The sequence below is a fragment of the Merops nubicus genome, unplaced genomic scaffold, assembly GCF_000691845.1.
Source record: "Merops nubicus isolate BGI_N331 unplaced genomic scaffold, ASM69184v1 scaffold1545, whole genome shotgun sequence".
NCBI classification, from domain to species: domain Eukaryota; kingdom Metazoa; phylum Chordata; class Aves; order Coraciiformes; family Meropidae; genus Merops; species Merops nubicus.
Window position 1 is genome coordinate 24,983 of NW_008610032.1, and position 14,455 is coordinate 39,437.

The window sequence follows — 14,455 nt, forward strand, 5'->3', positions numbered from 1 at the left end:
CTGACTTTGGTTCAGCAATTCCTAGATCCAGCCAACAGAAACCTATATTTAGTGTTACAATTGACTGCTGATGGGTGAGGTTGGAAAAAGCAGGAGGACCAACTAACACCTTCAGTAACATCCATGCTCCAGAGTGAAGAACAGAGAGCTCTCCCAGGACAGGTTTATACACACAATGAAATGTGATAAGGATTAGATGAGGTTTCAGAGGGAGTAACCCTCTTCATGGACTTCTGTTCACCCTTTGATTCTAGTGTTAGCATGAGAGTAACCCTCTTCATGGACTTCTTTTCATGGACTTCTTTTCACCCTTTGATTCTAGTGTTAGCATGAGTTTGGTACTAGCTTTGCTCCAAGAAATTCTGATCTCACTCTTGCTGCTCCATTACAGAACAGCTATGTGCTTCCCTCAGAGCTCCCTTGCTTCCAAGTATTAGATAAATCTTTACATCTGAGAAGAAATTAAATTTCTCAGAAGTAGAAGCAATTTTAGATATAACACCACGTAAATCTGGGTGTAAAATATATCTGTGGAGTAGCATTCTCCCATGTCTTCCACACCTTCCAAAAGGGAAAAAAACCACCTCAAATGAAACAGTAAGTTTTCCAGCATGAAGATGTTACCTTACAGAAACATCTCTCCAGGCCTCCCTGCACACCCTGCCCCAGCTTAACCCCTTACCCCTGTCATAGAATAGCAAATACTGGTGATTATTAACCTAGCAGCAGCTCAAAAGAGGGAACAGGAAGGAGACTCATCTTGTAAGAAGCTTAGGCAAAGCTGAAGGTACAGGTGGTGGTTTTGAGGGTTCTGTGCAGCAGTCTGTAGAATCACTCTTTGATCCAACTACTCTTTAGTATTACAGGAACATGAAATGAAGATTAAAAACTCAACTGCACCATGAGGATCCTTTCACACACAAGCAGCTGAAAGACCTTTTTGCTACACAGACTTGGAGCATAGCAAGGATTACACCAAGAGAGCTGGGGCAAGCTAATAAGTTTTCTGCCCTGGTAAGCAACAAGTGTTAGAAGTCCAACCAGCTCTGTAAAGTGAAACTGAATCATCTTCACTTTTCATGGTACACCAAACTAATCTGACCTGGAAAGCTGAATAAATATGCAACAGTAAGCTAACTTGACCTAGAAAGCTGAGTAAATTGAGCTACAGTGAAGTATTATCAGGGTCAACATTGGACTCACTCTGCTTAATCTAGACACTGCCAAGGAGACTGAAGTTTTAAACTCTTCTGGGTTCTTCTGTGCCAAAGTGGTAATCAGACTTGTAGCTGCAGTAACCACACCCTAGGAAAAACAAACACAACAGCAATACATTCAGTTCTGTAACAGTTTAAGGTGCTGCTCATTAATGACTTTTACTTCAAGTATTTTTTAACATACAACAAAACTAAGTTTAGCAGCATGAAAAAAAAAACCACATTAGAAAGACCTTCACTTGGCTGGCAGCTGATTGATTACATGTCTTCAAAACCCAACAGGACTTTCAACAACATGTCACTGTCATGCTTGCAGAGCATTTTGTGCTATTTTTGTGTTAGCCTTGTCTCACGATTGGAGACTACATCTGAAATAAATTACATCAAAATAAAGCTGGGATGCAAAGTCTTCTTGCACAGGAGGAACACGAGTCACAGAAACAGGATGCAGCAGATGATCCAGGAAAGAATTCTGACAAGCCAGTGTGAAGAGAGGGCTCTGTGTACCACAAGCACCTCCTATTACTGCAGACTAAAGCACTCCTGTTACTGCTGCAGTACAGGTCTCAGCAGCACTACTCTCATAAAGTGACTAGACAGGGAGGAGGAAAAGAAAAACCAGTCTTCCATCTAGAAAATTCCTTTTTTTTTTGAACCAGCAAGGGAAGAATGACAACACAGACACGACAGGACAAGGAAGTTCAAGCACTGACAACTCATGCCTTGCATTTTTAGTGCAGGTTTAATCTTAAAGGGTCTAGGAAAATTAGCATTACACACATGCAACATGGCTTAGGGTCACAAGGCACAAGATAAATTTATTTACAGCCAGAGCAAAAGAGGAACTTGTGTTTATCATTCTTATAACTCAGAAAAAAAAGGAGACAAAACTTTATGCAATATTAATATACACAGCAACTAAAAAAAGGACAACAACTCCTCCCATTTCTTCCCCAAGCCTGATCAAAACAGCAACCCAATTTCTTGAAAGAACCTAAAACAAATAGAACTTGTGCTTGTCATTCTTATAACTCAGAAAAAAAAAAAGGAGACAAAACTTTATGGAATATTAATATACACAGCAACTAAAAAAAGGACAACAACTCCTCCCATTTCTTCCCCAAGCCTGATCAAAACAGCAACCCAATTTCTTGAAAGAACCTAAAACAAATAAATTAGGAGTGTATTTAACAGCAGAAGTGACATCATTCTCCACACAGAACAGACCCAAGAAGCAAAATGAGGCTGATTTACCAAGTGCTGGTCGTTGAGGAGATGCACCACCCTGGATGTCCAGTCTCCCATGGGGACCAGGTCCGGAGAGGTCCGGTACAAACGCAGCAGGCACAGGGCAGCACTCTGCTTCACACTGTCCATGGTATCCCTGCCAGGCACAGAACAGGGGTAGGTCACAGCCACATGGGCAGGCCAGCATGATGCCAGCCCTTGCACCACCCCAGCCAGGCAGCAGCTTCTCTAAAGAAGCTGAAACACAAGCTCACTGAATTCTTCCTGTGTTCCTTCACTAAATTCCACCATATTTGTTCTTCTTGCTTTTGTCCAGCAAATTTCACTAGTCAAGTTGTCAGCTGCTGCTTAGGTCTAGTAGCCTCTGTAATGATTCTTTGCAAATTGAAGTGACATTTCATAGAACCATTACAGTTGGAAAAGACCTCTAAGATCATCAAGTCCAACTGTCAACCCAACACTACCATGACCACTAAAACATATCCTGCAGTACCACATCTAAACATTTTTTGAGCCCCCCTCAGGGATGGCCCCTCCAGTCTCACCACTCTTGCAGAAAATAAATTCTTCCTCATATCCAATCCAAACTTCCCCTGAGGCAACTTCAGCCCATTTCCTATCTATTGCTAGTTCCCTTAGAGAAGAGACCAACCCCCACCTCACTCCAACCTCTTTTCAGGGAGCTGTAGAGAGCCAGAAGTTCTCCCCTCAGCCTCCTCTTCTCCAGACTGAACCCCCCCAGGTCCCTCAGCTGCTCCTCACAAGCCATGTTCCCCAGAGCCCTCCCCAGCTTCGTTGCCCTTCTCTGGACCCTCTCCAGCCCCTCAAGGTCTTTCTTACCCTGTGGTGCCCAAAACTGACCCCAGTGCTCAAGCTGTGGCCTCCCCAGTGCCCAGTCCAGGGGCAGGATCCCTTCCCTGCTCCTGCTGGCCACACTGGTTTTGATACAGACCATTCTTTTTACCAGAACTGAAAGCTCATCATGAGACAGACAACTCATTAACTACTCAACAGCTTCAGGACCCACAGGGAGCACACAGCTTGGCTGCTTATCACCAAGCATGCAACCCACAAACCCATTCCCCTTGCCACCCCTGCTGCTGGCACAGAAACAGGCTCTATTAAGAGCAGCATGCTCCTATTCTAGTTCAGTGAACTCCCATTCCCAAAGGAGGCAATTAAGCATTTTGTGTGTTGCACAAAGCAGCTAAAAATTGCACAGAGTGCTAAGAGGCAGTTTATACCATGCCATCTTGGTTAAATGTTCAGAAACCTCCATATCCCCTGTAGAAGTTCAGTCCACCTATTCTGTATGAATTTATTTATTTTCCATGAGATCAAATTGTACCTTGGTTTAAAAAATAAATAAAAAAAAAAATCACCAAGCCTATTTGTCCCCTCCCTGACCACTCCCTTCCTCCAATTTATATTCAAGCCAAGGGAGCTACACTGAAGTTGGAATGTTCTCCTCTGCAGCAGTCATGCAGACAGAATATGTGCACAGACACATTTTATTTGTGTTCTCTTAGAAGGAACGAGGCCCTGAAGACTGATCTCAGAACATACACACAGCTCAAGGTCCAAACAAGCCTGAACTGAAGGTGCAACCATCTGCATCCCCCTCTGCAATCGATGACCCAAGGGGATATTTTGGCTCCACAGGACAGTAACAGTGTTCAAGTGTGGCAGGATAGAGACATCACTTCAGGAGCTCAGGAGGATTTCCTAAGACTTTTGCCACAACTACATATCACATGTTATATCCTTCCTCTTGCTGCCAACTCAGGGCACATAATAGACAGTCAGAATTAGTGTTGCATAAGCAACATTTGCAAGTGCTGGCATCTGACATTTAGAGTGTTAATACAGTTCTTGTGCAACATGGTACCTTCTTATATTAATGAAAGACATCAGTCTCTTATAAACCAAGATCCATGCATATTCCAAAGCATTTTGTATCCATAAGAGAGTTTAAAAGAACTGTTTGCACTTGCACATTTCAAAATAAATTAGCCCTGCAATCACAAGTTTCATTATAAATTTACTCAAGTACAGTTTCAAATATTTGCCAGCTGTTTAGAGACTTCCAGATATCCAAAGGGAAAGTCAGAAAGCTGGTGGTGACTATTTGCCACTTAGAGGAACTGCTGTTTACGTGGCTAGTAAAGGAAGCAAGAAAGCTCACACAACAGAAGCTTGTCATATTCCTTAGGAAGTCAGGACCACTTAAATCAAACCTTTATTTCCTAACAGAATTTGTAGTGGAAATATCTATCCAGGTTCATTTTTTCCTTGTTTTTAACAGGAGAAAATAGACCCTTTAGGGGCGTTCACTGCCACACATTTATACAGAACCAAAACTGGACCAGAGCAGAGCTGTGAGAGCCCACTCAGGGCACTGACACAGTCCTAATTCCCACGCTGTACTTGCACACTTCAACAACTCCACACTGGGGTGTATCAGAGCACCCACAGCTCCTGGGAACTGACACCACTCACACTGCCAGCCTGGGGCTGTGTGTGCAGGGGGGCTGTGTGTGCAGGGGGGCTGCCCTACCTACCCAGCCACGAGGATTTTGGGGATCTCCCCCGCGAAGGCCTCGGCCATCTCCCGGCTGCCCACGTTGGCGATGCAGTGCAGGGCCAGCCCCATGAAGGTGGGGTTCCTGCTGGCCAGGTCGTTCTTGATGGCGTTGTTGATGAGGCGGATCAGCTCGCTGTTGGAGTTCACCAGCACGGAGATGAAGAGATAGCCCTGGGGCCCAAAGGAGAGGGAGAATTTAGTTCAGCTCACTCCGGTTCTCTCTGCTGTTGATGGCACAAGGGGGTCTTTGGGACAGGCAGTTCTCCTCCAATGCCAAACATGGGCAGAAACAAATATTTAGAGAGCAGAGTGAAGGCTAGAAAGATTAAGTGAAGTAAATTGGAGTAAGTTTAGTGTTACCCCAATTTATTACTTTTTAAGTATTTTGTCAATCTACTTCAGCATGTATGGATGGAAGCAAGGAGTTTGGCTTATTATCCAGACACTGGTAAGTCACATGCACCTGGTAAATGCACCCATAACTAAGAAGATTTAAAGAGATATTCTGAAAATTAAAAGGTTATTAGCCTTTTAATGCAAAACTCGAGGCAGTTTCTTAACTCAAGGAATAAAGTGATGCAGAGTGCACATTTTAGGGCTCACACTCAGTACAAGATGCTCTGTGCACAAAGGTGTTTACAGTTCAGAATCGCTACTAGATCCAAAATAGTTTTAAGACATGGAAGAGGAAATGAAGCCAAGTCCTTTACTGACCACACAGCTGAGGCAGGACATCAGACAGAACAGCTTATCTTCTACAGAGACAGAGTTACTCACAATTTGTTTCTCTGTGTATCTATTGGAACTGAGCAGGTTTACAGCCTCCATGTGACCAAAGTCAATGTCATGCCCCAGGAGAAAGATGAAAAGCAGTTTGCAGACATACTTTTTCTTACTGTAACCATCCAGAGCCTTATCACCTGGAAAGCAAGGAAACAAAGAACAGTTAAGCCCACACTGTTCCTTTATCTGTGTGCCCCTGCCCAGCCCCACTGAGGTACCTCATATCAGTAACAAGACTTGCAGCTGTACCTACCACCAAAGACTGACAGTTGGTTCACTATATATCACCCTACAGAAGAGGGACAAACTGAGGGTTCAGCTACTGCAGTACCTGAACTTCACAGATCTGAAATGTTTTGTTTTATTCACTGTATAATGAGCAAAAAGTCAGAGATAAATGGATAAGTATTTACATTATTTTGTGCTAAACATACAGAAGTTATCACAAGTCATCATCAAACACAAGTCAAACACACAGCTTTTGGGATTTTAGAGTTATTCCCAGTCCAGAACACAGGTAGCTTGTAGTTCTTTCTAATGGTTCAAGACAGAACCTCTCTCATCATCTGCATCCCTCTGAAAACACTGAGCTCTCACTGAATCAACAAGACATGCACATGGCACTACTTTTAAATACTTACCTGAAACTGAAATTTATAGGTAAAAATAACCCCCAAACCCTGAAGATTTTGTTGTTAACCCCATGTACCATTATCCATATCCTAAAGGACACTCATGAAATAATGCCATCAACTTGTCCCTGAATTATCCTGATAACTTAATAAAAAATCCTGCTAATACCTCTAAGTATTTTCTTGCTAAGAGGCAGCATGTCCATACTTTTGATCTTCCTGTTTCTCTTGAGAGCAGCTATATGTCCTCTCATGTTAAACCAATCATCAGACCTTTACCACAGTAAAATAACTGCTTCACATGCTTCCCAAAGAGCACCACAGGAAAGAGCTTGGTAGTAACAAAATAAAATCAGCAAGTCTTTTCAGCTAGACAGAAACATAGAAGTGTATTCCAAAGCCTTGAAAAAACATGTGAAAGGAGATTACCATGAGAGCTTTAAAGTGTGTGTAAAATGAAATCATTCACAAGTGCTTCAGTTTTAGAATTAAAATGGGACCCTAAAAGGTTTGGCCTTATGTTGCAGTATTGCTGCATTTTAGAAGGTCTTAAAAGCTACAGGGAAGAGGACAGCAGCTTACAGCTCACCAGGCAGACAGCTTCTTTTCCCAAAGAAAAGGGCTACAGATACACCTATATTTTTTCCAGAACACTCCCCTTCTATACCAAATCAACAACTAAAAGAGTAGCCATTAAATCAGGGCACCCTGAATGCTGGAGAGTTCAGTCAGAACAACAACAGTGTGTATTCCTGTGTTCAGCCAGAGTAGCCCTGCATGAAGGAAGCCCTAAATAACCCACCCCTAACTCACTGCCCTGGCCAAGAAGGCTTCAAGCTGCACTTTTTTTTTAATAAAACCAAACCTACCTTTCAGGTTTATGCAATAGGCAGCTAAACATATAATAAAGAATCTTAATAGTGTAGAAGTTCCTCCTTCTTCCTTCTCGTGCACTGGGGGCTGCTGTGTGGAGCTGTGGAGTGCTGGTGACCCCAGAGAACGTTCAGGGGCACCCCAAGGAGACAGTGCTGCAGGGTTCTGTCTGTGGGCTGCAACTGTGCATTTTGGGGGGTTCAAACCTGAGTCTTTAGACACCCATTGACTTTAATTTTTAACTGGCACTGACAGCACATCAGTTGCCAACAAAAAGAAGCTTCACCTCAAAGCTAATTTTCTGCTGCACAAGTAAAAAGTTGCTGGCAGGTACCTCACCTTTTACTCTGGGACATGAAGCAGTGTGCCTGAAGACACTCACAACAGTGACACTCCACTATCCTGTCAACAGCCAGCTCTGCAGAAAGCTGCCCCAAACCATGTTTTCTTCAAGTCACATTTACAGTTTGCTGCCATAAGGCTATTTCCCTGCTGAGTCAGCAAAATATCCAGCCCAGTTTGCTTTACTAGACATCTGAATTCACATTAGAAGAACCAGAAAACTTTCAGACTGGAATTGAAGAGAGAAAGTTCTTGGGTTTTTTCTCCCCTTCTTTGGGAGGAATAAGGCCAAGGGGAAAAGCTGACTTTCAGTCATGTCTATCTGCTGTGGCCTTCAAACTATGGCTTGAACAGCAAAGGAATAAAGTCTTCTATATTTATGAACAGAGGAAATAAAAGCCTCCTGTTATACTGTTTTCCCAGGAAAATGGTACTCAAGACCCAAAGCTTCCTCCCATCCCATCGAGGTAAGGAGATGAGGATCAAAGGTACCCTCCTTCCTTAGGAGAGAGAGGCAAGGCAAAAAAACCTACAGAAGTCAGAGGGATGGCTTTAGTTTTTAAACATTTTTCAACTGCTTAAAAAAAAGTTTCTCCAAGTGCTTAGGTATTTGATTATTGTAAATATCAAACACTGTATGATAAATATTGTAAATATTGTAAAATCAGTACCTGGAACTTTTTCTTAAGACAGGAAAACTAAACTGACTGCTTGCAAAAGCTTCTGTCCCTTGTGGGCAGAACTGAAGGCAATGTGAAAGTTCTCAATAACAAGCAAGCTTATAAACTAAGCCAAGGAAGAGTTACTAGAAATCTTTAAAGCCTTATTAGCCCCAGCAATAATAGAACATCATTGTCTTTTTAAAAAAAATGATTTAGCAATTTGAATAAAAAGAAACATTGCAGTCAAAGGTGTCACTGCAGTTGTCTAAGGCCAGCTGTGTCTTGAAGAAGTCTTTGATTCATATTCTTACTGAAATTCCAACTTTAACCATTCCATTCCTCTCCTTCCCCTGCAGCATCCAGGAAGAGTAATAAAGGTGCTATTTTAAACATTACTAACAAGGCTCATTGCCTAAGTATGTGCTAAAATAGTCCAGCTTCCCCCAGGCTCAGGCAAACATCCGAGCCAGAGCAGGGGGAAGTTTCACATGTGGGGTTATCTTCGTTGCAATACACAATCATTTCTTTAACTCAGCTCATTTTTAAATGCTTTTGGGAACATTTGCTAGTACTGCAATTCAAGTCAGCAGAAACAGGAAGGATTCAGAACACACGTCAGCAGGTTTTGAGCACAGTGGGCATTTCAAAGGCTACTTGCTTTCCCTGGAAAGACTTTTAGTCATTTTTCTGTGAAAGAAATTATTAACAGCTGATCAGCAAATAGTACTAGTATTAGGAAAGAATTACTACTTTCACAGCTCTGTGCACTGCCTCTCTACCATTTCAAGAGTTTTGGGTTCCATTGCTCACAGATCTCTCCCATACAGCTTTCCAAAAGTAAGAAATAAGGCACACAGCTCTGTACACTGCCTCTCTGCCATTTCAAGAGAGAAGTTTTGGGTTCCATTGCTCACAGATCTCTCCCATACAGCTTTCCAAAAGTAAGAAATAAGGCACAGAAGCATTAGGAGACCTGCTGGTTCCTAGGCAGCACCTTCTGTCTCTCATTTGGACCAGGAGTTAGACTCAAAAGCAGGTGCTGGTTTTTAGCTCAGCATACCGACCCCCCAGGCTGCTGCAGTTAGAGCCTGCCACCAGCCAGACCAGGAGTTGGTCCAAAGCAGGTGCTGGTTTTTAGCTCAGCATACCCACACCCCAGGCTGCTGCAGTTAGAGCCTGCCACCAGCCAGAGGGGACAAGGTGACAGTTTAGGCTGGTGGGATGTTAGCTGGGGGTGGAGGGTAGGGAAGCCTGACAGCACTGGGTTGTTTTACCCAAGGACTGCCTTCGTGCATCTCCTAGAGGATCAGAAGGCACTGTGGCTAACCAGACCCTTCTTAAATATGAAGAGTACTGTGTACTCTGGGACAACAGAGAAGACTTGCTTGGATTTGGGAAAACAAGTGAGCCGAGTTAAATAAAAGAACAAACAAACCCCACCAAAACCCAGGGGTTATCAACTGACATTGGGGCACTTCTGCACAAGCCCAAACTAAGATCCACCAGCATGTCTGGGATCCAGCAGCCACTCTTGTAACACAAACCCTGTTAAGTAACCACAACAAAACTCAATCCAGTGCCAGACCAGGAAAAAAGAACAAGCCTGAATCAACAGAGGACAAAGTCCCTTTGCCTGCAGAAACAGTTATAGATTGTGGGGAGTTTCATTAGCACGCAAATGATCAAAACGATGCAACAAATTAATAAACCAGACATTTTTTTCCACTCATTTAAAAGCAATTACTGCTCTGACAGCCAGACTTCCAGTTTGGCTCAAGCACGGGAGCAAAATCAGGTTACAGTCTGAACACAAACAGAAGGAATAGTATTTCTCCACTTCACACAGCTCTTGCAACTTCTGCTTTATTACACCTTCTGTAGTTTCTCTCTACTACATGCATCTTATCTCAGTTAATGCAGAAGCATTTAAAGCAACTGTCAAGGACACAGTGACCTCAGCAAGAGGGATTCCTCATGCTGAAACAAGAGGCAAAGTCACCTTAAGTACAGAGATCCTACATTCCTTCTGGGCTTGTAGCACAGAAGTCACAGAAGCCAGATGAGCACCCAGAGCCATGGCATCAGTGCAATAAAAATGTTATTTTCCAGGGACGTGCAGCCTCATCCTGGTCTGCTAAGTACAGAGTATTTTAAACAGCAGGTTACCCCAACATGAGGCAGGTAACAGCCTTGCCAGCTACTTGCATGCTAGAACAAAAGTAGAAATATCTCTGTCTGCAACAGTGTAAGACTATCATGCAAGTTACTTGGTGTGGGGGTCTAGATAATGCCACAGAGTATGCTGAAGAGGGTAGGATACTCGTGGCAGACCTGTCTCTTATTCTGGTCTCAAGTCAGAACACATCTGTGCCAGGAGGCACTGCTGCCAGCCCTGCTTCTTGCTGTGAGACCTTTCCTGCTCACAGCAAACCAGTCAGTCCAGCAGCAGCTCCTCCAGCCAGCTGACCAGCCCAGGGCATCAGCAGTCCCCATAGCTACTGAGCAAGGGACTCCAGCTTAAGTTCATAGTCACATCTTAATCCAAACTGTTTAAACACATTTTGGAGCAAGGGATTCCAGCTTAAGTTCACAGTCACACACACCTTAATCCAAACTGTTTAAACACATTTTTTAACACTCTGAGCTACATAAGAAGAAACTGAGTTAAACTGAATGAGTTAAACTTAAACCAAGAATAAAATATATTATGGAGGCCTGTTTATTTCCAAGCAGCCCTCCTGGCAGGAGGAACCCTGCAGCAGAGCCCAGGCAGCACGTGTGTGGCACAAAGATAGGCAGCTGTCTCCTCAAGCACTTCCACAACAAGATGCCCAAACTCAGTGTCTTCCAAACTGTGACATTTACATCTAGTTTTCATTCAGGCTACATCAAGCTATTGTTTTCAGTTAAGTCAGATTTTCACCTAAAATCCTTACAAATTCAGTAATAAATTAGCCATAATGAAGATTAGCTACTGAGAAGGTTTAGTCGTCTTTCACTCAAGCTGCTGCATGAGCATGAACACTCATTCAAAACTATTTAATCTGTGCTTAAGGGATGCTACACAACATGCACAGGCTGAAGTTATCTCACTGCTTTGCTGGAAGCACTTCTGTCCCCTGATCATTGGCTTTGCAGAGCCATCCATCAGGCATCATGTACAGGATCACAGAATCATTAAGGTTGGAAAAGATCTCCAGGACCATCAAGGCCAACCATCAACCCAACCCATGAGCACGACACTGCCCTTCAGTACCACATCCACATTTCTCCCCCACATCATCATTAACCAGTGAAGAATTTACTGTGCATGTACCTTTAACTATTTTTGCACTTAAGCCAGGAGATACCTTGCAGAACTGAGGAGCACAAATGGGTTCTATGAACTGTGCCATCAGCAGCTCTTCAGCCTGCAGCTACTCAGGGATACAACCCAGCCACCCAACTACCTATGGTCACAGAAGTGTGCAGGTTAGTGGGTGCAGATGGACCCAAATGGAATTTAGTTTCTGTTACTCAAAACATTTCATTTTGTTATGCCTTTTGGAGTTTTCAGACCTTCACTGAAGATTTGGTCTGATGAAAGCTTCCAGTTCCCTTAGTGAAAAACTGATTAGGTTTTGCAAACAACCTAAAGCTTGCCCATCAGCCAAATCAAGGTAAAATAAAAGGTGGGGTAGCCTGAAGTCAAGTTGCTGACAGAACTAGATTTCTGTGTCAGTGTGACTGCAGCAAGGTTTCCAGCCAGGCATTAACCTCTAGATGTTGTTGATGACAGAAGGGCATAGGTGGAGTAACTGTTAATACATCTACAAGGAAAGAGACATGCTGCTTTCTAGAAAAACCTGTCCTGGCTAAACAATTAAGTATAGAATTTGGGTGCTGAAATGAACTTCAGCAACAGCTGATCACCTGTGATGCTGCTATGGGACAGCAGGTAGTTCCACAAACAGGCAAGGGAACACAAGCAGTCTTTGTGGCTGCAAACACCAGATTAACCAGCCTCATGATTTCAGTCAAAAGAACAAGTAACATGAAACTTCAGCTTCTTATGTATACAAAAACTTCTTAAACAGTTTTTAATTAAACTCAGTCTCTTTGTCTGAAAGAGGTATTTAATTTGGCTAGAGTATATCTTTCCTGGAGGTTAAGCTGCTTTACAAAGTTACAGTTTTATGCTTAAATTTACTAGGCAGTAGGATGATCCAGTTTGACCACAGAGCAGGAACCAAGAGAAATGGCTGTTACTCGTTTGCAGGTTTCTGATGGACCCTTGAACTTGTGCTGGTAGCCCAGGGTGCACGTGCCCTTAGCCCAGGAACACAATATCTGCTGGGCACTGTCTGGAAAATGGACATGAGTTTTGGATTTGAATTGGGTGATGGAGAACAGTCTGTAGAACAGGCTGTGCAAAACCTGCTACTTTGGCAAAATCAGTGTTTTGACCAATATCAGTGTTCAATGGAAGCTTTGCAATGAAAATGAAATGATAAAACAATGTGATAGCACAGGAAGGTGATTAAATGAAAGTTCCTTTTACTATTTACCCTAGAAAAAGAGCCATTAAAATTTCCTCAGTTACTCTGTGACTAAAGCTACCCATCTGGATGAAGAGTGCTGAAATTTCTAAGAGAAAAACGTTAGCACAGAGGCATGTGATGGCTTCTGATTTAGAACAACTTCTTCACTTTTCTCATGTGTCTTGCACTGTGGTCAACTGTTCCCTTCTAAGCTGTTGTTGACACTCAAGTTTTTGCAGGTCTTCAAACACCTTTAAGAGACACATCACTTCAAAATTAGCACCAGAGACCTGTGAAGTTCAGGAAAGCTATTTCAGGCTTTCTTAATGCATTCAGTATTCCAAATAGATACACTAGTCTAAGGCAGGAGAAATAATGAAGGTAAACAGGTTTAGTCTGAATACAGCAAACTCTGAAGGCACATAAAGGACCTCCACACTGCAGGGCTTTATCTAGCTGCACACACAGCCCCATATCTACTTAAACAGAATGTCTGTCACAGCCACCACCAGTAGAACTCCATTCAAAAGCATCTCAGCTACCTCTCAGAACCTTTAAAACTTGAAGCCACACACACAAGCTGAGCACAGTTACAGCCCTAGTTTTACCCTGTGGTGTTTAAAAGTGAATTGCTGCCTCTTGGAATGCAGGAGGATGGAATTAGTCACTGCACAGCCTCTGGTTTGTGAGAGTAATTTGTACTGCTGTCACTTATGGGAGTGGTCAAGATGTATGGCTTCATCAACTACCCAGTTTTATCTTCATTCTGCTAGCAGACAGCCTAACCCACACTTCCTTAAGGGCTTGGGGAGAGGGGGAAGGGAGAAGTTTAAACAGATTTTGTTTTACTGGAAATAATTACATCCACCCATGTTGCTTCAAACTAGTTCATGGCCTTCTGGAAGAGAACAGGCTGAGCAGTCACATGGTTAGGAGGCAAAGTATTAGAAAAAGGTTGTGAACAGTAGCTCAATTCTTTGATATGAGAGGGAGTTTTCTTCTGTTATGGCCAAGAATCACAGGCCTGTCAGGAAGCTCTGTAGTTAAAAGAACATTTTCAATAGTTATTCTAAGAGCCTGCTCTAGCAGTTTGCTTGTGTCAGCAGCTGACAAAAAAGCCTAAACATTTAAAACCAAAACAAAACCCCAGAGAAGAATGCAATGAGGAAATATGTCTAGTTTAACAGATCCAGTCACTTACCTTTAAATTTGGAGCGAATGTTTGCTAGTTCTTTATTTATCCTCTTTATCTCTGCTTCTTTACTTTTGCCTGAAATCAAAAGGACACACATCAGGACACGGTGCTTTGGATGGTCCTGTGCCACCCCGAGCTGCTCTCCACCCACCCATGCCCCACACAAACAGCAGGAGGAATTACTCCTCTCCCTTTCCAGTATCAGAACTGGATGAAGGCAAACTCCACAGAGGGAACTTCAGCATCACTTCCCAGGGGTGATGAGAGGGTGAACAGCCCCGTTTCAAGAAGCTTTGAAGACTGCAGACAACACATCACATGCCATGAATCTGAGGTGCCTTTATTAGTGACTTTCACAAACACTTCAGGTTCTCTGCTCCTTAAACTGGCAAGAGAAAA

At 43.0% G+C, this 14,455-nt stretch overlaps 1 protein-coding gene across 1 annotated transcript in view; it reads right to left on the bottom strand.

Annotated features, from left to right (window-relative positions):
* The window catches only part of LOC103773379 (AP-2 complex subunit alpha-2), a gene marked incomplete at its 5' end in the record, with an annotated part of 31,066 nt that extends 16,935 nt beyond the window's left edge, over nucleotides 1–14,131 (bottom strand). The window contains 5 exons of the mRNA XM_008940744.1: nucleotides 1,204–1,305; nucleotides 2,472–2,601; nucleotides 5,027–5,220; nucleotides 5,827–5,969; nucleotides 14,063–14,131. Of these exons, the coding sequence (XP_008938992.1) occupies nucleotides 1,204–1,305; nucleotides 2,472–2,601; nucleotides 5,027–5,220; nucleotides 5,827–5,969; nucleotides 14,063–14,131 (638 nt within the window). The remainder of the gene's footprint in view (nucleotides 1–1,203; nucleotides 1,306–2,471; nucleotides 2,602–5,026; nucleotides 5,221–5,826; nucleotides 5,970–14,062) is intronic.
* Between the last annotated feature and the right edge of the window lie 324 nt (nucleotides 14,132–14,455).